This window comes from Orbicella faveolata, unplaced genomic scaffold (genome assembly GCF_042242905.1).
Source record: "Orbicella faveolata isolate gen_17 unplaced genomic scaffold, um_ofav_v1 contig_14, whole genome shotgun sequence".
In the NCBI taxonomy this organism is placed as follows: Eukaryota; Metazoa; Cnidaria; class Anthozoa; order Scleractinia; family Merulinidae; genus Orbicella; species Orbicella faveolata.
In genome coordinates this window covers 19,959,009-19,985,009 of record NW_028301541.1, presented here as the reverse complement: position 1 = coordinate 19,985,009, position 26,001 = coordinate 19,959,009, and the positions used below count along the sequence as shown (strand labels likewise).

Sequence of the window (26,001 nt, the reverse complement as noted above, 5' to 3'; positions counted from 1 at the left end):
GTGCGTTTATTTTTGCGAGCAAGGACAGTGATCAAATTTGTCTTGCGAGCAGCGAGTACTTTAGAAAATACAGATGGCGAGCAGCGAGCACTTCGTAAATTTTCCGCTAGGAGGATTCTCTCTTTCATTAAAAGAAAACGTTCTGCGCCAACCCGGATGCGCCAAGTAATCTGGCTGTCAACCACTGATCCCAGCAGCTCGCAGCCATTTCCGAGCTGGTTTTTGAGGTAAAAGCGCATAAAGCTAAAATTAACGGTGTTTTTAGCAGGTCATACTGTTGCTATGGTAACCTATTGTGCCACAAAATTGACAGCAACATGTTCACTAATGATTGGGAAGTTTTTGATTCCGTGATTTTGGCATTAACCGATATAGAGTGGTTATAACGATCCATGATTGAAAGGCTCGGGAAATTATGAGAATTTTGACAAAACGCGCGTGGAATTATTTCCTAATTTCACTCGCCACCATTTGATTACACATACGAGTTTCACGGTATACATGGACACCAACGATACTACATTTTAATTAGTGAAAAAGAAAACCGGAACTACAGTACGGTATGATACATTTTTAATTATTATTATCTAACACAACTCAGTATTGCAAACGTCTCCTACACTCTGGAAAAAAGCGCTAAAATCGCCAAATCATTGCCTCGCCAGAGTTACTGTACGCAAATTATAAAAATGTTATTGGCTCAAAAAAAAATTATACATAATTCTGCAATTTTTACATATAAGTTCTCCTTTTTTTAAGTTGTTTAAATATTATCAATGGTATACAATGAACTCTTTTAAATAAGTTTAATTAAATTATTTCAATATTAAAGATAACTTTACAGCCGGGAAGAAATCTGGTGAAGCGAGACAATAATTTGTCATAGGTATGTTCTTATTCACACTCTTTCGCCTTATCACAGTTTGTAAGCAAGGGGGGATGGGAGGGTGGCGCAATCAATAAGGACGTCTCCCTTAGCCAACTCTACGAAGGCTGATAAGGAGCTCCTTATAGCGTCTTTGATTGGTCGATTTTGCGCGCGAGAATTCCAAAAACAAGCAACAACCAATAAGAGAGGTTACACGGATCACTGCACAGCTACATCATCAGTATGGAATAATTCTGACCAAAACTCGTCCCTAGTGGGGAGGAATTTTTTGAAAACACAAAAAGAGACTTCTGCGTAGACAAGTTAGCGGGGAAAGGGTAAGTATTATTCATCTAGAGTCTTTTTTCCTGTAGAGGACTGGAACGAGGCACATTTCGAACTCACGTATAAGTTTCCAACACCTTGGGTGCGTGCAATTTTTGCCACGTTTGCAATTAATCCACGTCGGACAACTAACAAGTTAAGCGTTTCTCTTTAGGAAGCTAACACGTTGCTAGCTTAAGCAAGTCTTATTTTTTATAGGCTTTGATGCAGATTTAATTTATTTTTTACTTAGCAGCTGGAATTTATTGAAGAAGAACACGAGGGCTTTCAAGGTAGTCTACGGTATCTGAAAAATTACCGGTAAATTTAAATTATTTCTTAATGTTTGATAAGCAGCTCCACGGAATCTTCCGCCAAAAATAGAAGTGTGCCCTTTGAGTAGCGTGAAACTACAGTAAGTCCCAGAATGTCAAGCGATAAACACGTTTCGTGCGAGTCACACAGTCACGCAACCGAGTCACACAATCACGCAATCGCGTCTGGTAAAGTGATAGTCGTACAAAACTAAGCTAACTAAAACGTCCAACACATCAATTCGTTGGTTCTTCGTTGGTTTTTGAAGCTACTTTTTCAGTGCTTCTTTCTAGCACGCTTTCAAAATACACCACTCCAATCGCGAGGAGCAAGATTTCCAATGTCTCTTCTCGTCGCAAAGTTGAACACTTCCGTGACAACCCCTACAATTACTAACTGAGGAGGACTGAGCCAAAACCTAAGACCAGGTCGGTGTGGCATGCTTTGTCTCTTGTCTACATTCCGCTGATTACGAGGCACTGTATCATCATCACCATTATCACAAGTAAATTCTCCTAAGGTCAGACGGCGAGGTAATCATATTGCACTGCGGACACAGCTTTTTCGCTCCCTTGAAAGGAAAAGGAGAAAATCAGTCTGATCAATTGATTACTTCTCGTTTTCAAAATCAAAGCATAGTTAAGCTGGCAAGTGAAGAGAGAAGAGGAAACAGTCAGCTTGGGGATGTGATACTGATGTTCTGCCAAATTCTCGAAACTCTCTTTAAAAGAAATTTATGATAATTAGTAAGGAGAATTAATCTCTTGAATTCGTGACGGAATCGCATGGAGGAGAGACTAGTGCATGGAGGAGGCATATTCAAGGAGTAGGCGCGCGAAAGATGAGTACAGGGGGGTGTAAACGTTTCTATGGTAACTTACCAGCGTTCTGAGCCAGCACTCCTCGCAGTGAACATGCCAGCAGGAAATCGAAGCCAAAGGATTAGTGTATGGTTCCTGTAGCGAGAAAACAGCGAAATTAAGGTCGGGTAGGTAAGGTACCAGCTCTCGTAAGGTCTCACATGCATGGAATGATAACTTTGAGAGGACAATAGAACAAACAGAAACGATGTCCTTAGCCCCAAAACAATAACAGCTGCTAACAAGCAAAAGAATTACAAGCTTACGAGAGCTGCCACACTTCTGCGAAATCAAGCTAACCACAAATTCACTGTAAAGCGCGGTAGAAACACTAGACTGCGTTTTCATTGAAGGATCATTAAACAAGAAGGTACATAAACGAAAAGTGGCCCAGTAAAACGGAAAAAAAAACAATGACATCAAACAGGTAGGTTGTGGCGTTCTGCAATTACAAAACACTTAGCAGAAATTATACCGTGCTCTAGCATGAAGGAACAACAAAACTGGGTACCCACCATGCAGATTAAACATTTGATTTTCTCCGACTTCTTCTTTTCCTGTTAGAATACAAGAAAACAGGAAAAATAGCGATAATGAAATACCGTATGAAACATGTTAGACCGCGCAAAGTGTTCCGCTTTGAGTACAGTAGGTAGCTGATGTTAGAGACGGCTTGCGCGTCCCAAAAACTTCACCCCTCAATGTTTCAAGTTGGTCGTTTGCAATCCTTCTCAATCTCACCCAATTTTATCCATCCTTGTTCCTTTATGGTTTATTAATACCTTTAAAATGGCTTTCTACCTTGGTCAACCTTTAGTTCCAGGCTTTCTTCGATTGAAAGGTAATTTTGGGCAATGGAATAAATTATCCTTCCGTCGTTCTGAATTGTGCTTTAGATCTCTTGGCGGTACTAAAGGCCCCTTATACTGTCCGTTAAATTATCCCGCTGAAAAAGGGCCCATTGTTAATCACGGACTGTGTTTAAGGTCCTTACATAATAAAAGCCCTTAAATCTTCCATAACGTCAACCAGTTTAATTAGGAATAAGCCATTAATGGACGCAGTTTCTGACACTTACAGTCTACCAATTAACAAGATTCATGGTTTAGTGGCTTACCAGTTCCTTGATCCGAACCTTGAGAGAACCGATGACAAGGTCTGAGTTACCCTCCCTGAAACTAAACACATTACCAAATGTGAACTGTAAGCATTGTCTTCACAACTGCTCCATATTTTATGTAATATATCAAAAACGTAAGACCGTGTCTGACCACGTTTCCAAACACCAAGAAGAGAGTTGTAAATGCGACGCGTAGCGGAGTATTTTTGATGAACTTCGAGGTGTTTGGAAATTTATGTAGTCCAACAGTCTTGTGTGTTTGATATATCTTCTCAATCGAAACTAACACTGAAGAAAAAACGGAGAATTAATATCGTAAAAATCTATGCTAAGTGGGATCATCCATCCCAACTCGTGTCACGGTCATGATTTCCTTTGTTATAAGCTTGATGAATTATTAATGAGTTTGAGAAGTTTATCAGTAGACACTTGACGTGTTTTGGTGGAAATCGACGAATGTGATTAATTCTTTCATCCATGTCTATTCACTGACAAAACATGATGGCACCAGCGTTCACAATGTCCGGTATTGGCCATGAAATCCTGGCTTTCTGCACATCGATCTAATTCCATACTTGTCTGTGTGTGGAAGCGAGGAATGTTGTGACGAACTAGACATAAACGGCCTAATCTTGTGAGTATTTCATTTACAACTTGCGGTCAAATAGCGCACTTAAAGAAGTTCCTGTATCTACGTCTAAAGGTCTCTAATTTTTCTATTTTTTTTTTAACCATTAGTTAACCGCATCTCTTACTTTCATAACTGCATCGCGCTTGTAATATCATTGTCATCAGGTGTTCTCCATTTTTTTAGCCACGTTTAATCAAATAAAAAACTGACCAAACTGGTATTATACACTTACTGGTGATCTCTATCTTCGTTATGTCTGTTAACTTTTGTTTCCGCAGGATCGTCTTCTGCAAGAGAAGTAAACAAATCATTAATAACAAATACATGAACTGCCAGGATGTCTCTTATGTTGTTTATCAATTCAACTTTAGTTTTTTCACTCAAGAGATGTCCAAGACGTGGTCAAAAATTCCAATGTGATGACGTAGCTGTACAGAAATCCGTGTAGCGTCTGCGATTGGTTGTTGCTCAATTTTGAATTTTCGCCCGCATGTGACAACCAATCATAGACTCATACGGCTCTCTGTACGGCTACGTCATCACTATGGAATTTTTCGGGTCGAAACGCAAACGTCTTTCGAAGAGAGAAAGAACTTACGACTGCTTTTATGAGCTTTCACTTACCAGTTTCATCTTCTGGGCTCTGTTCTCTCGCAGGACCATTTTTGCCTACTGGAGAGTTTTCACCACTGCAAAAATTCAAACGCAAATGAATTGAGCACTTTTGTGAGTTACATAAAAGAATGACCAAAAATATAATCTCCCTGAAACGCAGGTTTATCCGAAAATAGAATGTTTCAGGGACAGAAATACGCATTTACGTTAAACATTCTACACTTAAACATTTCCGATAGAGAAATCAGTGGCTTTGGACGAAATTTCGACAGACACGTGCGAACCTTTCTCGAGCCTTCTGGACGTGAAAAGGTTTGAAATTCAGACGAGGTACAAAAAGAACCCTCCCCCCACCCTCCACCTCCCACCCCTCAAACAGGGCCTCTATATTAGCTCTGTGCCTGTCGACCGAAAAAAAAATTATTTGTCAAATGTTGTGCTAATTGGAGCACTGTGAATCCCAACTGCTGGGAAGCTGATCAGTTGACTATTTACCCAACACGGTCGAGGATTTGAACTCAGGAGCACCGAGAACAGATTCAGAAAGTGGTAGGGTAAAGGATTTCAACCAGCTACATTTGTACCTCCAGATTTTAAATCCAAATCAAACCCACTTGGCCACACCGCCTTCTCTACCCTTGATTAAAACATTGCCATCAAAAAAAAAAAACTCCACAACTCACCTTATCACTGCTCCCCTGAGAGCCTGTCTGACGTGATCCTCATCAGGCTCGTCAGCACTGCAAGGAATCACATCAGCTTCTGTGTACCTTGTTTTATGACATCACGAATTAAGGACAAGACAACAACAACCTACATCTTTGAATATCTATAGTTTGAGATTTTAAGTTTTCTATGAACACTGAGTTCTGATACTGCAAACTTCCTATACACCCCTCCACCTTATGAACAAAACAAGCCCAGGATATATTTTTGGATTTTCAAGGAGTTGACATCATTTCTGTTTTTATTTTTTGAACTCCTACAAGAAACAGTGGTGTCACAATATAGAAAGCCAGTTTGACAGAGAGGTAAACCAGTTAGACAGAGAGTTAAACCAGTTTGACAAAGAGGTAAACCAGTTTGACAGAGACGTAAACCAGTTTGACAGAGAAGTAAACCAGTTTGACAGAGGTAAACTAGTTTGACCGAGGCAAACCAGTATTACAGAGAGGTAAATCAGTTTTATAGGATACTGAGGTTTCCCATACTCTTCAGAATCGTCGCCATCAATATTGAGATCTCCATCATCTTCTTCCTCTCTCTTCCGTTTAATACCCGTTTGAAAACCTGATGCTGCAGAAAGAAAGAAAAAAATGCAAATGTCATTCTTCAAGTTCATATTACTGTAACAGAAAAGTAGAATAGGACTAGAAGTGTGCAGTTCCAAAAATTATCCACACCCATCCCATAGAAGGTCACTGAAAATGCCATGGGGGAGGGGTCTCAAGGGAAGTATGAAGCCAAAGTGAAATTCAGAGGGGCTGGGTCTCAAACCAAGAAGCAAAGCACAATACACAACAGGACAGACCTTGTGTTCAGTTAGGTAGTGGTGGGGCATATTTAGGAGTACAAGGGTTTTGAGTGCTGTGTAACTGTTCCAGTTCAGTTTCTGTCTGAATTCTTTAAGTAGTGGCTTGCCAAGTATGTGCAATGGTAAAATCAGCTTCAAGTGGATTCAAACCTTGCCCATCAGATTAAATGGTTAATGCCAACACATTTTCCTATAATAGTTATTGTGTCTGATGTCATTGCTCTGAGTCATACCATTGCTTGAAAGAGAATTGTGAAATTTAAAAGACATGACCCTAAACTCTGAAAATAATAATAATTAATTATAATTAACTCTACTCAAAAAAAAAAGATCCTGCCTAAGCTCTTTGGCTGACAAATTGTCTCAAGCGTCACTTAACAAGAAAAACACGTTACCTCTAAAGCCTCCTTCCAGTAGAGTTGTGGCTCGTATTCTGGTTTGTCCAGCCCACTCGTATTCTTCAAACACCTCCTGGCCATTAGTGTCATCAATGTCGTCAACACCACCACCCTCTTTCTACAAATCAAAGACAAGCAGTTCTTTCGTGAGAAGACCTCCAGCACAAGAACTTTAACCCTTTCACTCCCAAGATCTGAATGCAAATTTTATACCAGGGAAAGTTTGCAGCATTTCATACTAAGAAACACGTTTAAGATTTCTGGTCTAAATTTAATCACCCAGTCAGTCAGTGTGCTGGACCAGACCAACATTTTGCTGCTCAAAACGTCAAATTTACCACACTGATGTGCGATGACAAGCAATTTGCACTTGCTACAGTCTGTGTGTGACACTTTTAAAGAGTCAAATATTTGTTATTTCAGATGTATCAAACAAGGTTTGTATACAGATGAATGCGAGTGCAATGAAGGATTTACACTGCAAGTGATATTTGAAAATTCTCTCAAAATTGCACAAACCTTCACGCAAGTGTCATTTGAAAGAATTTCTAAATATATCACAAGACAAGTAAAATCCCTAAGTTCTTGAGGCTTCATACGATTACTCATTTACTACATGACTGGGAATTCACACAACTGTACACTTTCATTTGCACTGCTGTGCAAATTAAAAATTAATGATAAATTAACCTGCTCTCAACCAATCACAATGAAGTAATTTAATAACACAAACACACAGTAAGTACCTTTCTTAAGCAAGTTTCCACATGAGAATTTAACTCATCTCCATTTCCGTGAATCACTTCTCCACACACAGGACACAATGTTGTTTTTATTCCTGACGGTCCTTCCTCTCCACCTAGAGGTGAATTCACTGGTGAGCCTAAGATACAACAGAGAACATAGTAAGAAATTAGTATCATGATTCTATTTACTACTTTCTGTCCTAAAAGCACCCCTCCCCTGCTCAAACACACATGCCTTCCATTGCTCCATATTCTAACAACACAAGCAACCTTTACATTATGTTCCCTGCTTCCAAGTTACAGTCAAACCTCCTACAAGTGACCACCCAAAATGTCAAGCCTAGGTGGTCGCTTACGAGAACTTTGACCATATTGGGTCAAAATTTTGCCTCATTAACATACAGTAACTACTGAGACTTACCATGTTTTATTCATGTGAAAAGTCAATTGTGAGAAAAAAATCAGGAAACGTCCTATTGAGGAATTTTTGTCTCTTGTGCTACCCAGAAATGTGATAATGTTACAACACCATATTATTCAATTTCTGCTCCATTATCTGTCAAGTGGTTGCTTACAGGAGGTTGAAAACGACAGAAAATTTCAAACTTTTAAGCTCTAAAAAAGCTTACGAGAAGTGGTCGCGTACAAGAGGTTCCAGATATGGGGATTTGACGTAAAAACCTTTCGTATTTTGGAAAACTGGTCCCTGAGGAGAGGTGGTGGCAACCGGAGGCTCCACTGTAATATAAAAATTCTTCAAAAATTAAGAAAGCTCCCATCCTGAGTAAGTGCCTTTTCTTCAAAAACACTGTCTCTTCAACTTCTTAAATTCAACTACCTCACAGGGATATAAAATTATTTTTATGAGATAGACAATGACCTGCCTTTGACATCACAATCAAAGTTGATGTTAAGTCAAAAGCTGTAAAAACCCTTGAATTTAAGTTATAAAATTCAGGTAACATGCATAAGCCCACTTTCCTTGGTTTAGTGAGAAAAAACATATTTTTGGTACAGGAATTTAATATTAAATTTATATTTCTGGAAGGTAACTACATGTAGATTCTGTTGTAAAGCAAAATAACCCTTCAGTTTCCCAAAATCCTGAATGGAGCAATGACTATGGCTGGACAATACAGGTGTACAAAATAAGGCACACGTAGATGATTCAAGCTGCCCTACATGCCAGCAGGCATAGGGCAACTAAGTAAAGCCCGGTCCTCACTAGTGATGCAAGCACAAGGATAAGCGTTAAAAAGAAGCTTATTCACTAGTGAGGGTGGCCACGACATAAGCATAAGCATAAGAATATCAAAACCTTGCGTTCTTCTTATGCTTATACTTATGTCTCTATAGTGTCCAGTGAGGACATGTTGGTATAAGCATAAGCATAAGACTATCAGCCAATCAGCGAGAACTTTATGCTTGTGTCAACATGTCCTCACTAAACATAAGCATAAGCATAAGAAGAAAGCTTATGCTTATGCTATGGTGCTCCTCACTAGCGCATACACTGTAAGCTTCTTGTGCTTATGCTTAAGCTTGCATTGCAAGTGAGGACCTGGCTTAAGGTCATTCCCCAGTATTGCATAATTTCATGCATGATTAGCGCATGTGCATTAAAAAATGGTGGCTTTTTCTTTACAGCTGGACCTCGCCATAGAGGTAAATCCTCATTTTCTCCCAAATGAGTATAGTGACCTATCATTTTTTTCTGTTGTTTTGAATTGAGTAATAAATTTCACTGTGTAAAATAAATATGGACCAATTCTTAGTGTAGAACAAAAAGCGATCATCGGAAACATGAATTTAGCAAGCAATCGTGACTACAATCATGGTGCTATTATAAGGATTTATATGGGTACAAACAAGGTGCTGTTGCTCCTAAACGAACATGGGGATCCCTCATTTTTATTTCAAAATTTAAGTTCTTATAATGTAAACGATCAATACGCAAAGTTTGACAAAAATCTCAGTACAGGTTTTATTTCAGTGGAATGACCTTAAGTAAGTAAGATGCTTCAGAACTGATAGGATTTTACAACATTAGAGGAGTAGCCTACTTTGAGAGCTTCTGGACCTTGTTGGCTTGAGCGGTGTTGAACGGCCACTTCTTGCCATTCTGTTAGCACACACTCTTAAATAAGTCTGTTGTTATGAGAGAGAAGATATTTTAGCCATAGGTAAAGCAATGTTCAATATAAAATGTATTTTTCCAGAAAATATCTGTACCTGTCTTAGGAAGGGCTGCTTTGGTTTGAACCACCCCCTCCCCCCCAAAAAAAATCCTCTTGTTCGAATTTTGGTTCATATTTGACTTTAAAGATTCCAACCCCTCTGCCCTTTGGAATTTCAAAAAAAAACAAAACAACAGTGGGGTTAAGACCAAAAATCTCAGATTCTGCTGTTTCAGTACAATGATTGAAAGCATTTTAAGTTTACCAAAAACACAACGATTGACCAATCACAGCATGTGTTATATCTTGGGTATATTATTACAGCCACCCTTTCAGTATAACTTACCTGCTGTCTGGTACTGGCTGGTGTGTCATCAGGGTGATTTGAAGGGTTTCCTTTGAATTCCTGCTTTACCTTCTTCTGGTAGGCTTCACCATTCTGAAGAAAAAAAATTGAGGCTGAGTACAACCTTCGTAAACTCCCAGAAGTGTGAGGATCAAACAAGAATATGGAAGGATGGGAGTTGGATGAGATTACTGTCTGCACAAGGATGTGGTCTAAGAAAAATCACAAGGAGCCCAAAGATTGCTAACCATGCAATCCTGGGTGCCCAGCACCTAAACTTATATGAAAAGAGTGTTTTTCCAGTTGCTCAAAGGCAAAAGTTAGTTGCCTGTGGCACCCAGGCACTTCTAGAGCACAGCCCTGCTACTCTTGTAGACCATCATGAGCTTTATTGCAGAGTGAGACAAGCTAAGAGCAAGCAAGAGCACTAGAAATCATCTCCCTGTCAACAAATACACACTATGGATTCCCAGGAAAATGCAGGCATGTTCAGATTCAAAGAGAGAAAATCAGTGAAAGCCTACCATAAGAGTAGGAACAAGGGTTTGCACTCTTGTTGGCTTTCACACTTTTTTGATCCACAACATCAGTTTGATATCCCACAGAAATTTCACTTTGATAAAACATCTGTTACTCTTACTAACAGGATTCATATTTACTACAGATAAACCATAGAATATTAAGAACATGTAACTGAAATAGTTTCAACTTATCCCAATCAGTAATAAAAGAATTGCACAGTCACCAGAAGGAAAAATTTATTTCTTGACATCAGAGTTTTGAGGAATAACATTTAGGAACTTGTTATATCATCATTGTAAACTGTACCTTCCGTGCTTGCATAGCAGACTCTCTTTGACTTCTTCTGAGTTTTCTGTTGAAACAGGTAAATTCTACAGTAAGCTCTATGGCATAACTTTTAAGCCAAATGAAGCAAACTGATAGAAATCGACATATAATGTGTTAAGTAAGCAATTTTATATTGAAGAAGGAATGTGTAGTGTTCCAGGAAGTATCCATACCTCCCCCCACAGAAGAGAAGACCTCCCCCGACCCTCACGAAATTCCAAGTAAACTTCATACATTTCTTTAAAGTGCACCTAACCCCCAATTTTTTTTTCGCTAAAATGAATTTACTTGTTATTTGAAATAATTCTGCGAAAAAAAAATTTGGATTCAGTTCTACTGGTAGTGTACTGGACTTCAAATCAGGCAGTCCCAGTTTCAAGGGTATCACTAAGGGCTGGACACAGGGCAAATTGGCAAGCTGTGGGGATGATTTTGCCAGGCTAGTTTGACTATCAAATGGAAAGTTTTTCTTATAAAGAAGTTAAGTTCAAATAGTTTTGCCCGCCTGTGAAAACCAATTGCCCTCATGCCAAAAATGTTAATGAAACCCCTGTCTAGTTTGAGGCCTGCCGCCTGGCTGGGTACACCCTCATCTTAGATAAAATAATTGTGTATTATCTATGTGTACAAACTAACCTGTTTTCATCACAGAATCTTTCCATTTCCCAAGCAAAGTGGCTTTCCATTTCACCAGGCCTGATGCTAGTGCCACAAACAGGACAACATGGCGCTTGCGTTGACGATGATCTCCGCCTTCCTGGAGGTGTTGCAAGAAAAGAAGAAAAATTGCATCAATAAACACAAAAAGTATCATACAATGTCTCTAGCACTACTCTATAAATTTATAACATAGACCTGGAATTCATAATGAAACAGTAAATATTTTTAGAGGGTCTGCATATAACTTAATTTGAGGCAAAAACAATTAAGTTCCAAAATTACAGACAAATTACCAAAAATAAAGTTATGCTCACCATTCGACAATGTGTTGTTCTAGAGGGTATCTATAGAGCATTTTCACTGGCATGGCCAGCACCATGAAAATTTATGGGAACAAGAAAAGGAATTAAATAAGAAAAGATTTCAACTCCCACAGGATTGGTTTGGTACATAAACATGGCCACCGTTTCATTGTTTTCGGACAATATGTCTGCAGTGGCGTTGTGTGAAAACAATCTATACCCACTGTTGTCATGGAAGGTTTTTCTAAGCCAAACAATTACAACATCATGCAACATCCACAAATGTTGCATGGAAAATTTGATCATTTTCAAATTTGAGCCAACAACACCCAACATGTTACAACATGTCGCAACACGTTGCAACAGGGTGGCAACATTGTTGCTCCCAACAATGCTGCGATATGTTGTGTTGAAATGTTGCAATTGTTTGGCCGGGGCTTAAGTCTTTAAGAAAAATCAGTCATCTTTCAAGAACTCTGAGGGAACTAGTCATCCTTCATAACATCTGTAACTTGACAGAACTTTGACTGACTGTCCATCAAAAGACACGCTTACTATGGACTCATCTAGCAGCTATTTATTTAGGCTAATTAAGGAACATTGAACGTCTACATGTGGAATACAAAAATGACAAGCACAAAGAAAATTGTAGGAAGTATCATTTTAACTAAAGCGTGTCAGAGCTTCAGTTGAAACCAAACTTCTGTCTTAAAATATAATAATATTGTAACCACAAAAACGTGGCCATTACTTTTTGGATTGCTGCTTAAACCCATTCATCCACATTACAAGGGTAAAAAATTAATATTCTTACATTCAAATCTATGTTTTGGCCAGCTCTTACAAGTCTCCCTAACTAAGTGGAAGTGTACTAGTGCTCAGAAAATTGCAGTTTGACGACTCTGCCTCAGAAACCTTTTTTAAGAGTAACTGGCTGATCAGCATATTTCCCAAACAATGTAATTTGGATTCATGATACTGAAAAATCAACCAAAGAGAAAGTTCTTCTTCATCACAACTGGATTAAGAGAGGTGAAAACATTATGAAAGGCCATAATTAACCCAAAAATTTAACACTAAACAAAATAGAAGGAGCTCAACTTGAACAACATTCTGGAGGGGATGGAATGGTTTCTTAGCAATGTCAGTGAAGCTGGCAATTAATACGACCCAAAGCATACTGAAGGAAATTTTGAAGAAGAAACAAGTATAACTTTACATCTACCTAAAAAAAATGTCTGTAAGACACATACAACATCGCTTTTATTCATGAAAATTTCAGCCCAAGTTTTCAGTAGCTTTTTTAATTTCATCATTTCATTAAAATGTGTAACAGGCAATTACATAGTGTATAAGACAATGCAAGCATTGTACTGCTACAAAGACATCGTATATTCAACCTAGCACGGGTGGTTGTTTTTTCTTGATAGAAGATAGAAATCTATCTGTTGTCTGCTCTATCTGTTGAGAAGCATGTAAGGTCTGGGCGTATTTCTTCAAGGGTGGATAATGCAGTCTGTACACGTGTATGCTGGATAATCCACTAGATGGCACTTTGTCTGGTTGTTAATGCTACACATCTTTGGAAACAATCAATGATTAACAACACAGTTGGATGACTACAAAATTAAAAGTCGTACCAAAGGTGTGATATTTTTTGCATGAAAATAACCAAGCCACTTTTCATTGTTACTATTTACTGAAAATAAAAGGTGTAAGCGACAGAATTTATTTAACAAAAAAAAAATGCACATTCTGTTGCCACTGTTTTGTCAGCCATCAGTTATTTTATCAAACTTAGTCAATATTCCCCTTTATAATACACAAGAAGTGTCAATGTGTACTTTGATATTTGAGTATATTTCATGTCAAAAAGCTAATAATAAAAATGGCACTTCCTGGGAGATCCTATTTCTTGGGGCATTGCGACAAACTAATTACAAAAAGACACTACAGCGTCAAACAAAACACCATAGAAACAAGTCGTCTTTTCACCAAAAATTTTCGTCTCCTAGTTTAAAGTATACCACCCGCAAGATCCATGTTGACTATAAAATATGTCTTAGCAAAGTCTACTGCGTGGAAACAGAAAACTGAAATACGAGAAGACTCAGGAACTAGTTTTTCTTCTGCTTGTCTTAATAATTATCACAAATTGTTCTTAATATTCACAAGTGTAAAAGTGTCAAGCAACTCTCAGTAGTATTCAGTCTATACAAAACAATAATTGCATATTCTGAGGAAATACAGACAGTAAGTAAGTTTGAAAAGCATTACTGAATGATTCACAATACTTTTTGGCACTGAATAAAACTGTTTCCAGTTTGAATAAAACTACAGGTATCCACCTGCAATATACTACATGTAATTTGCCCTTGGCCATGTTATGAAATATTATACATTTTACATATGCAAGTATTACTTAATAATTGAAAATTGAAACATGAAAACATGAACAGAAATTGCACTTATTTCACACTACTAAGGACCTTGTTTAAAACTTTTAGTGGCATGATGGCAGAATAATAAAAAATATAAGCCTAGAAAATGTGTGACTGAGTTGTGCAATAGGAAACTGGAAATTGGCATCTATTCAAATGCAAAATTCTTTTTTTAACACCAAAAGAAGAATGAACTGAGAATCACATCACATTTAAGTCACTTCAAATGAGCAACTACCATGCAATACACTTTTTGTGATCATTTTAATCAGCTAATCTCACATAAGAAAGGGACAACAGGTCTCCTGGAAAATTAGCCCTCCTTTTGAAAGAAAACAGAAGAAAAGAAAAAGACAATAGAACAGACGATAGCAATAGCTATTTAGCATGCAGGTGTAAATCACTAATGGCGTGAAACAAACTGCTGGTTGGCTGCCTGTTATCTCATCAAAGCAAACCCACTTAACTCAGCGATGCCAAGCTTACGTCTCATAACTTATTTTCTTCAAAGAAATAAGTCAAGTTCTTGAAAAAGCTCTCAGCAAAATAGCAAGTAAAATCAAAACATATTTACAATATTAACAGTGCCTTGGAGAGGGTCTCTTTTCCATGCTATGGAGACCAAAATAACTAACAAGCATTTAGCATTGTTATGTTAATATACATCTGCCTTCAGAATCTTGTTGGAGTATATTACAAATCATCTATTTCAAACATATCTCAATATTGACAATACACATGAAAAGAGTGAATATAATCACCAGCATCGCTGAAAACTCAATCACCTTCTTCTACACGCTTCCCTTCACACCAGCACTTAATAAAAGTCTATTGAAATTTCTGAAATAGATTCAAATTGCCTCACATCTGGGATACCATTTAAAGAAAAAAAACCTACTTACAAAGAGAATGGCAGAATAATTTTTTCGATGCTATCTAGTTGCAAATAGATTACTTTTAGAGAGACTCCATTGTTAAATGACAGAGTTGCTGTGTTATTCTCTGTACTTGGCACACAAACAAGAATATTTCACCTTGCAGGTCCCAGGCAACTCTTAATTTTCAATTTAATTTACTAGTTTGAGTCTTTTTTAAAGAGAAATGAAGATCAAACACTAGGATTTAGAGCTTTCGTGTAAGCTTTTAGGACTGTATCAGCCAGGATGAAGTTATGATATCCTCTTGTATGAATTTTAGAATACTAATTAAAAGTTATTTTAATCAGATCTGCTTTTCTGGCACACTAGTCTCTGGCAGAATTACTTCCACTAATCAATAAATAATCTGCATTTACTGTGCTTTTAATTTTAAGCCTCAGAGCCCTTCACAAGATGAAAATAGCAAATTGAAACCTGCGAATTTTACCTCTGCTAAGAAATGGCCAAAAGTAAAATGCAGTTTCTTTTTTTGTAATGGGTTATGAAGAGTTAACGGATCACAGGAATAGCTTATTACCAGACAAGAGAATAAAACTTGCCATCAAGATTCAACTTAGCAAGCTGTAATAAATATTTATTATAGCAGGATTATTCTAGGGAGAGTAGTAACTAAAATCTAATTTAATGTACCATAACAGATTAGAAACTAACTATGAAAAATATTTTTCTCTCACCTTTTGATTGAGAGTCCACACTAGCTTCTGTGTCATCAGTTTCGCTGCTTTTACAGCATTCTGATTGCTCTGTGTGTTCTCTTTTGACGCTCACAGGTTCAATATTATTGTTATCAGACTCTTCATGAGAGCTTGGTCTTCTTGGGCTAGGGCTCAAAGGTTGATCTCCTTTCATACGCGTGTCACTGTCCTTCTCAGGTTTTCGCGGGGAAATCCTCTCTTTTGATGCCCTATCTAAGCTTGCCTCTTTCTCGAGTTCAGAGCTTTTGTACAAGGTATCAACGTGGTGATCACGTTCCAACAAGTTTCGCTGATGTTGTAAATGATGGAAAGGAAAGGCATGTTCGGGGGGAACGACCCTGCGGAACGCACCAGTTCCATTAAACACTGCGGTTGGTCCACTTGTTTTATGCAGAAGCCCTCCTCCTAAATGGTGATGCAGCTGAAGAAAATGAGGGCCAAATTCATGCGGCATTCTTTCTGCATAGTGTTCTGTACCAGGATAAAGGGCAAGATGCGACGACCTGTGTTGATAATGTGTTGAGTTCAACACCATCCTGTGAACAGCTTCACCATCAATGTAGCGGTTAGATGGTGAGGAGTACACCGCGTGATAATCATTCATAGGTCCTGGAGATGATGCTGTAGAACGTGCAGCCTCGGCAGTTGACGCAAGTACCATAAGTGCAGGAGAAGTCAGAGGATTAGGTATATAAGCTGGTCCACCAAGCTTTTCCATCTGATTGACTGCACAGTAAGCAATTAATGGAAGAGTAAAAAAATTCAAATGAGTCAAAAATTAAAACTCAATTCTTTCCTCAAGCTTCACATAGTAACAAATGAAAGTGATACATTTTAGATCCAAAAGGGAAAGAAAATTTTCACATCATGCCAGTGAATTCAGCGCTCCGCTGTTTTCACCTTGAAATTAGCCCTAATCTAGTGAGTTCCTTAATAACGACACATAATATATTGAAAAAAAAATGGGAAATGGGTTTCAAATAATTAATTTCATGTCATAACAAACTCGGCCACAATATTTGAAAGAGCAACTACTTAAAAGAGAATATATTAGCGATAACAAATACCAAAACCTCAATTAAAACAGAAATGTACTTCGTACTTAAATTTTATCCAGTCCGTCATGCAGACATTTTCCGCAGGAACCGAAAATTCTGCGTGTTTTCTCGGCATTCAAAACACCAGACGATTTGTGTTCAGCAACCTGGGTTTTTGCAGTTAGTGAATTCCACTTTCCACGATTTCTGCGCTGTATTTGGAAAGAGCAGTCGCAAGGCTTCCGATAATCAAAGCCCGATTCCTACACCCGGATCGCTCGCGTTTACCAAACTCGAAATTACCAATAAAGCAAAGAGCTTTGTAAACCACTTAGTTGGCCGGACCGGACGTCTACGAGTGGCAAAAACCAATGAGATGGAGATAAAAATGCTTGTTCCAATGCGAAGGAGAAGTTATTGCCGTGGTGTAAGTGCCAGCTCGGACTAGTTAACCGGAAGATGCGGTAGATTGACCAAAGATAGAGACAGATACCCCGCAAATAGAAAGAACAGCGAACTGGATATTACAGCTGGAGCAAGGCCGCTTTTATTTTGAACCTATAGAGCATGCGCAAAAGCGGCCTGTATCTCGTTTCCATGTCAGCCTGTCTGGTACTCAGTCAAAAATAATTCTTCCTTCTCAATTCGCGATAAAGACTTTTCGTCGCCACAAATTCTCCCGCTAACATAAACAAAATAGCATCAATTTTGATATTTTCAAAAGAACCTGCTGCTGGCTTCTTAAACTAACAGTTCGCGGTGATACTTTCCAATTTCGCACAAACATCCGGGCTGAAAGTCGAACTTTAATAAAAAAATCTCACTAAAACACCTTGAGGGAAATGACCTATTTAGCCTCATTTGTAATGCAGAGGTAAAAAATTATTTAAAACTGCAAACAGGTATTTGCTTACAGAAAAATTAATTTCCAAATTTTCCAATGCGTAGACAATAACCACTTGGCGAAAAGAGATTGAAAATTGGGTTTTTTTAAATACAGATCTTGAACTAAAGACAATGTTGTTCCCATTCATTTAATAGCCTGGTCGAGACCGAGCACCAAAAACAAATGTTAAGCAAATGGTATTGAGCGAGTGATAACAAAGTTATTTTTAATGAACAAAACTGATGAAAGAAAAATTTATTTGCAGTGTTCTCGCTATCTAATTTTCACCAATTCGCACACATGGAAATTCTCTCTTAGCCAGCCGAACGTAATTAGCCAAATCTCCTAGATTTTTCCGGCAGTTGAACTGAATCTCGCTTTATCAATTAGTTCCCTGGTGTTTGGGAGAAGTTTCCGTCTCTAAATATTTATTAAATGAAGACTTTAGTTTGTCAGAGCACAGGATATGAAATAGTTAAGCGCTCAAAAGGCCTCTCGCGGGCATATTGTTCCTGGGGGCTTAGAATCTTCAACTTCATTTAAGTCGGCGAAATTTGGCACAGTAAAGAACTATTCAAAAATGATACATTGTTTTTATTTCTTAAGCCACTGTTTCCCGGAGTCTTGGCTCGTTGAAAAGTGAGCCGACCGATCCTCTAATTTAACAGTCAAACATGTCAACTACCCGTCTTTAATATGTCGCAAGACTGCCTGTCCAATTCGCAATATATAATTTCGAAGTGGCTATTATGAAAAAAGGAGATGGTATTGAAAGCGAAACTACAAAATGAAATCATCACTCACATTTTTTTCTTTCAAATAAGTGCCAGTTGCGCTTTTAATAAAGACGGTTATTCTTCATCGAAAGACAAATTAGCATTTTTTTTTTATTTTTTAAAAAAGCTGTGTCTAAAAACTTAGTCAGTAAATATCGGAATACTCGCCAAAATAGATTGTACTTTATTTAAGCCGTGCGCCTAATTCACTGTGGAAGAAAGCGAAAATCAAACATTCTCAATCCATTAACTGTCCGTTTAAAGGTTAAAATTATAATCAGGAAGGAGCAGTCGCTCGGTTGGACCAATTTCTATGCTAATTAAAGTTATTTAAGCTAGGAATATACTTAACAAGAGATTTTTTCATATTGAAAAATCTTCTGAAGGTCTGTGTGTGTTTGTCAGACCCCTCGCCGAGTGGAAATTTATGAATGCTATTCAATTGTTCGACGATTTTGAATTTCGTTGAAAAATAAAAATAGCAATGACTCAAAAAATGGACTCCAAAGTGGTTTTACTTAAGCTTAGGATTAAACGACGAATTACGAAGATTCACTTGCTTAAATCTTCCGCCCGCATAAGTCACCAAAGATGGCGAAATTGTGATAGCGGTGAAATGATTTTGACACGTTTGTATGGCATGCGTCAGCCACTTGGAGGTAAAATCGATAACTTTTTCGCCGTATCAAAACACAAACTTGTCGCAAACTAGTTAATATTGAATTGTGCCGGTTGTTTCAGCGTAAATTTAAAAAAAAGAAACTTCCGAAAAAGTGGACAGTATCAACCCACGCGAAGTTTAGAAGTAGCTTTTTTACTCCGCGTTGTTCTAGGACACATTATAAACACTCAGCTGGGTGCAAGAAGGTCTGAACTAAAGACGAAATTAACTTGTTTAAAAAAAAAATCGGAAGGAAGCTGCTTAACAATAGGCAAGCGGCGTGCTGCGAGCTATACGGGTTCATTTTGGCATCTTTTCACTTTAAAGTATTCTCCACTAAATTTTAATTTTTGTTATCACCGGCAACTTTTAATTCAAAGCGGGAAAAATGAGGATTAATTGCTCTTTGATGGTTGGCGAACTCTGAAAACAAGCGAGTCGTAAGACCACTATTTAGCTCACTCGGCCGTCATTTAACTTCAACTAAACTCTTTTAAGAGAAATTTAAATTTTGCAGCTGCTGTAGGTGTTTTTGTTCAACTGAAATGATTGTATTATCATGGTTAATAAAGCAAAATTAATCAAAGGTACACGGTCTTTGTTTGTATTATACAAACAGAGCCTATTGGAAAACTAACCCACTTTTTTACTTCACGTTAATAGGCGCTCTGTCCAAATAAAACACTTGCATAACAACCACTGCAATTTACAAATTTTATAGTAAATTTGGCGAGCTAAATTCCTGTTTACAAAGAGTATGCATTTATCTCTTTATTCTGGCCGTGCGGCAAATAAATCGACGACTGAAGAGCTTTAGGAAATTTTAAAATTGAAACTTCGACTTGCAAAACCCTAGCAAAGTGATAAGATGTTTTCATTCGCGCACCTGTTCCGAAATTTCCATAAAGAAATAAACTGCTGGGAGTTCCACACGCAAGTGATTTACAATTCTAATACAAATTTGTCAAACCTTAACTTCGGAGTCGAGTCATTTTGACTTTCGCTTTCAAATTCTACCACCCCAATCACAAAATTTTCGCCCTGAAATCGAAGTCTTTTTACGTCGCTGCGATTAAAATCAGTCCAGTTTCCGATTTCAAAGGGCTAAAGCGTATATTTAATAGTTTTTCAGTTGTACAAGACTGGCTTGCTCTGTCAACCATTCAACTGTCTAGTTTCAATTTTATGGCAGTGTGTAAATCGATGGTCCGTAGTCATGTAAAATAACCAATTAACAAAACTAAGTGAGCGCCCAGTTTGAAAATTGTCATCACGTAAAATCTCATTACGCCCGCCTAACGGCCACGAAATAGCCTTTTAACGCTTTACTTTGACAAAGCGATAAAGTTATTCTACAGTTCCGTCTGCCTGGTAAGTTAAATGTGTGCGATCAAGTCAAACGGAGAGAGATGAATTGTCAAGGAAAAAAGGAAGGCTATCTTAGGAGAGAACATTAACCTGTAAAAATAAACCGTGCTGTCTGCTCAATTCATAATCAAGTAGGTTGTTTTGGTTTCCTGGGAAGAAATGTTTATGACATGACGCTAGCGACTTCTCTCATAATCCTCGCTCTTTTGATGCCGCGTTACGTTATTATCGCCGGGAGCAAAACGCCGTTTAAAAAAATTAAAGTGAGCAGTGAAAACAAGCCTTTCTGGAGAGCTAATTCCTCTAAAAGAGAACCTCCCCGTGAAAGGGAGAAATTCACTTTGCGCGCAAAGAAGAATTTCTCGGAGGGCTTATACGAAAATTTAATAACAAAAATTCATTAACCGCCGCCCTCACTCTTAAATAACGATTGGGAAATATCAGCGCTGGGCTCTTTGAAGTGTAAATACTCTTTTATGCAAATTGTTAACGGTATCTGGCCTGTAAGAAGTATAATTACCTTAAATCTAAGTAAGCCATATGGTGGTTAATAGATCTGATGAAGAAAGACATCACGAAAATGAATCGAGACCTTTTAGTTTACTTCGTAGAAGTAATTCGATCTTGAGATAACTAAGTTACCGCGCGTTTAACTTCGATGCGCAGAACGCGCGAAGTTTTCACTAGAGGAAGAAAGATGATTTTCAAGAAAGAAACAATTTTTTTTTGCCGGAAGGCATGCATGCTTGTCATAAGATAGGTCAACAAAAAACGGCGAGGAAAAACTTTAGAATTGGGTTAAACAATACCGGCTCTACGCAAATTAAGACCACTGCGTTTTGCGCCCAAATTTTGTTAAGAGGTCTTCTCCGTTTTCGAGGAAGGGGAACTGAAAAAGTCGAAAATAACATCTAGACGGTATTAAATTTTTCGGATCAGAAAGTCTTTTGATAGTTTGTTGTTAAAATCACTCCTTTCTTTATCACAGATAAAATTTACTTAAAATGTATGGGTAAATTAGCGCGACAGCCCTCAACGAAATGGGTGTATATGAAAAGATTCGTTTGATCTCAACCGACCTAACGTTGATTAAATTTTAAGCTTTTATGGACTAGAACTTCGAGCAAAGGTGAATAAACGAATGTGCATAAATATTTGCTCTATAAATCAGGTTGAGGGATATAGGAAACCGCTCCGAATATTCAGAATTAACACCGCAAAACAATCGACAACTGTCATCCAACCTAACATAAATCTGCTAGCGAAACGATTAAATGGGTTCGGGAAAGCTAAATTCGATTCCCTGCACGGAACTCCTCTTGCCCAAAAATTCAAATAAGAGCAATATTCATCGCGTTGATTCGTGACTTTCGCTTTGCAAATGGTTTCATTGTACTTGAAGTCGGTTTTGTTTCAATCTTTTATTCAAGGTGTCATAAGACACGCTTCGGGAAAGTAGATCACGTTTTCTTGAAAATCAACTATGGTGTTTACGCCACCTGAATAATATTTGCTCTCGCGAAAGTCATTTAATTATCTACTCTTACTTAGTGGGTGAAGACACTGCAGTACGCAATAAGAACGAGTTATACACTGTGCAACTTAATTTCCGCTGACTGCGTCGAGCTGCGCAATCGAAAACACAAAATGTGGGGAAACTACAAAACTAGCTGATGGAAAGATTTTCGTACGTACAGAGCGATTCGCGTAAATTCGCGCGCATTTGAAAATTATCGTTATGGAAAAGTATTCTTCGTTTATGTCTTCATTGAATAAAATTTCATGAATAAATTGGACACATTCATTTCGGAGACGATTTTAAATGGGCATAGAAGACTATAATATCTACTGCTCACTTCGCCGTCACGGCTAATGACTGGAGAGTGATGTTTCTAAAAAGAAATTCGGTTCTAAATTAGCTTGCGAGTCACTATAAGTAACTACACTCACCTCGAACGGTATTGAATTCTCTAAATAGTGTGAGCGCTTTTTCGTGTCGAGCCCTCGAGCTTATACTGAAAATGCACACCAATTCATATTGGCGCCTCGGAAGTGGCTATTTAACACTCTCGCTACCCGGGCAACGTAAAATATGTCATTTAATGCTGTTAGGATGGGTTTAAACCAGTTATTATGGAGAATTAAACAAACGTACTCTATTTAATGTTGGTTGGGTTTGTAATTTATTGAATTTTTTGGACAGCTCAAGAGCAACAAAGAATTGGCGCTTTATGGAAGCTTTTGCAGGCACTGAATGAGTCCAAGAGATTATTTAATAAGTAGTATATTCAAAGTGGGTCTGTTTGCTGTTTTAGTATGCTATTTTCTAAGTCTACGTGTAGTTATGTAAAGGTATATAGCTCTTGATTTAACTTGTGAAGATTTTACTCGAAAATCCAAGACTATATTTGCGTAATAATTTTCGATCAGTTCAGTTTGAAAAGCCGTCAATCGATTAATAAACTCTGGACATTTCAATCTCTCATGGAATCGTACTAAGAATATACTGAAAAGTGAATTTCGGGAAGAAAGGTTTATAGCATTTATAATTACAACTAGTGTGAATGCTAACAGCAGTAACTGCAGCTTAGAAAGGAATGACAATTTTAACCCAGAACATGTTATGTGAATCTGCGACCGACGCAATGAAGAATATGAAGTTCGTTTAAAAAATACCATAAATATATTTTCTGATTAAAAGAAAGGATTTGAAAATTACAAGTATTCAGTTGAAATTTATAAAATATTGAATTGAATCAAAGCAACCGCAAGATTATATGGTCGTTTTGACAAGCGAGGATTGAAAACACGACAGCAAAAATTATTCAGTATTAATCGAAGCCATTTGAAACAAACTGAGTAAACACTAAACAAGCCATTTATTAGAAAGCCATTTTAGCGCTGTAAATAGAACAGAGCGTGCAAAATGTTGGTATTTTAATGGGTTTCCACTGGACTGAGCAAAGCACTCGGCGCCCGAAAAGCTAGCATACAAAGTTTGTTTCCATTAGTCTCAATAATATAAAGTAATAAACTTAAAACACGAACGAGTTGATTTTCTTGGGCAGAAAACTTTCGGGGGGTGTGACAAGTGGCTAAAAGAAAACGTAAAAGCAACGGTTACGAGGCTAAATTCCCCCGCGAAGACATTGAAATTTTTGGGCTGTTTTTCGGTAGGAATGTATCATTCGATTTTCCCACAGCTTCCTGTAAAACTGCGAAAGAGGTTTCCAACTAAGTACCAGATGTTTAGCCAAAAACGTTTTGCGGTAGCATATGCAGTAAGAAAACGGATTTTTTTAGGATCAGTTTAGTATTTTTCGTATAAAAGTCTTTTATATATATATATATATATATATATATATATATATATATAGTTTAGAATTGCAGTCGTTACAACTTTGCATCTGCAGGGCTTGCTCAGTAAGATTCAAGCTAACGGCTAAATTGTTTTTACGAGTGATTTATTTGATTTATTTGTTTAGTCTAACGACAGCATTTTTTAAAAGAATTCAGCGCGAAATCGCTTAGCTTAATCGACAACTGAGAGCGTGTTACCTCAGTGGTATCATTTGCAAGGCAACTGGTTACCTATAGTGGTAGTCTTGTTCTTTTGCAACTAAATTAACATTTTTGCGGAAAAAACTGTATAATAATAAAATTAAATAGTGAGCACAACATGGACGAAGATTATTGCCATCATAATTGCAAGAAAAGTGCAGAAAACTTTTTAAGAGAGAAGTTTTACGTTGAAACAACTCTGAGTGTGATTGTGTTGTTGGTGTTTTTATTTCAGTCTAGTTAGCCTTATTGCACTCTGGTAAATCAAATCTCGTTTAGGCACTTTGCTTTAAAAATCACAATTTTCCAGTTATCATCAGTTTAATTTTCATGTTCAGTCGTGTTGTGGGGATATTGTGAAGTAAAAGGCTGCAACTACCCAAAGGAAATATATAGTAAGGAACACTGGGTTCGGAATACTTCAAGCTAGACCTTAAAGGTTTGGCGCTGCACCTCAAATATTCTGTTGTTCTAATTCATTGTTTTTGTAAAAATCCGGCACATGGATATTTCATTATTTTGCGAGTTGGTTCAAACATTATCATCGAGTTTATGTGTTGTTTATTCGACCGTCACCTTGTCGAGCAAAAGATTACAACTGAAGTATTTTACTTCAAGTTTCTCCTCAGCTGTCCTTTAGATAAACTATCATTTATAAAAAAAGTCAGTCTTAACTTTTAGTTCTATGCCTTGTTAGACAACGTCTTGTCGATAATTTCTTTATGGGATTTGTGTAACAAATATAAAACTTACCATGGACTGTCTGACCGAAATTAAACTTTGCAAGTTGTTTAGTTAAATTATTTTCCCAGTTTAGCATTACTAGATATAACTAAATCACCTAAGATGAATAAATTACCGTCTAATTTTCCTGTGATATTATTACAAAAAAAGAAAAAAATTGTATCATCCAAATTTCTTTTTTACAGAAATCCATTTTGTTTTCACTCAAGTACATACTTAACTACTGATCGACTTTCCCACCTTTGAAATAAATGGATCTTATTGAATCTAGCTTATAAGGTGTAAATTTCCTATTTGAGTTTTTTCTTTTAGCAAAAAGTAGAACGAGTATTCGATTGACCTCAAATTTTCTCTGAAACGAGATGTTACCTACCTTTGAAGAAAGTAAGCTTTACAGACACCTAGTACTGTATGATCAGGACTGTAAGTAGTTAGTTAGAGAAAAACTTAATCTTGTGTAAGTCCAGAACTTAAAATAAATAACATGGAACTTTTTTCTATTGACAGATGCCGCTATTGCAAATAACAATTTCGACAGAAGTTGCGTTGTGTACCCATGTGTAGTGGCGACTGAAGTTTCTATTGATGTTTACAATGAACTATCAAACAAGCTTAGATTAAAGTGAAAATGCCTGTTAGATTCTAACTGAGGTTAAGCACGTAATTGAGTGGAATTTAACAAAAGAGCAAACATTAGATTGTAGCTTGTTTACTTCGTTGGTTTTTCATTAGTGCAGATCGTTAGTGGAAGACAAATTCGAGGAAATTTACAGAGCACGTACAACTACACACATCCGATTTGTTAATTAAATATTGAAACAATTTATCTCACCGGAGGGACAAAAAGGAAGCGAATTAACAACGAACTGAGAGAAAAAGAGTGACTTTAACAACAAATAATACTGGCAAAGTGGTTGGGTATTGTTCAAAGCACTTTGCCCGCGATCTATAAACTTTTAAGGGCACGCGAAACGAATGGCCTCTAAAATTGGCTTTTCCGCGCAAGCTAACACGCCCTGTCGCGAGACTGGAAGTAATGAAAAAGTCGGGAGAAGCAAAGAAAAAAAACATTCAATTTGGTGGACACTTAATTTATTGATGGCAGGAGTTAACTATTGTCAGTGCCGCTAGATGTTGCAGATTACCGTG

General features: G+C 37.5%; 1 protein-coding gene across 3 annotated transcripts; it reads right to left on the bottom strand.

Annotated features, from left to right (window-relative positions):
* Nucleotides 1–556: 556 nt before the first annotated feature.
* LOC110066010 (E3 ubiquitin-protein ligase RNF220-like) lies at nucleotides 557–25,302 on the bottom strand. Of its 3 annotated transcripts, none has more exons than XM_089286944.1 (16): nucleotides 25,226–25,302; nucleotides 15,799–16,545; nucleotides 11,420–11,540; nucleotides 10,763–10,808; nucleotides 9,935–10,027; nucleotides 9,475–9,559; nucleotides 7,412–7,548; nucleotides 6,663–6,783; nucleotides 5,930–6,029; nucleotides 5,417–5,503; nucleotides 4,743–4,807; nucleotides 4,351–4,405; nucleotides 3,485–3,545; nucleotides 2,883–2,924; nucleotides 2,389–2,463; nucleotides 557–2,078 (listed from the first exon to the last, which is right to left on the bottom strand). In XM_089286944.1, exons 2-16 carry the CDS (start codon nucleotides 16,535–16,537, stop codon nucleotides 2,007–2,009), a joined length of 1,899 nt encoding a protein of 632 aa, XP_089143070.1. In that variant the 5' UTR covers nucleotides 16,538–16,545; nucleotides 25,226–25,302; the 3' UTR covers nucleotides 557–2,006. The 3 variants fall into 3 exon arrangements, with proteins under 3 accessions (XP_089143070.1, XP_089143071.1, XP_089143069.1); XM_089286945.1 differs by lacking the exon at nucleotides 25,226–25,302 and adding an exon at nucleotides 22,498–22,589; XM_089286943.1 differs by lacking the exon at nucleotides 25,226–25,302 and adding an exon at nucleotides 16,922–17,424.
* Nucleotides 25,303–26,001: the final 699 nt, after the last annotated feature.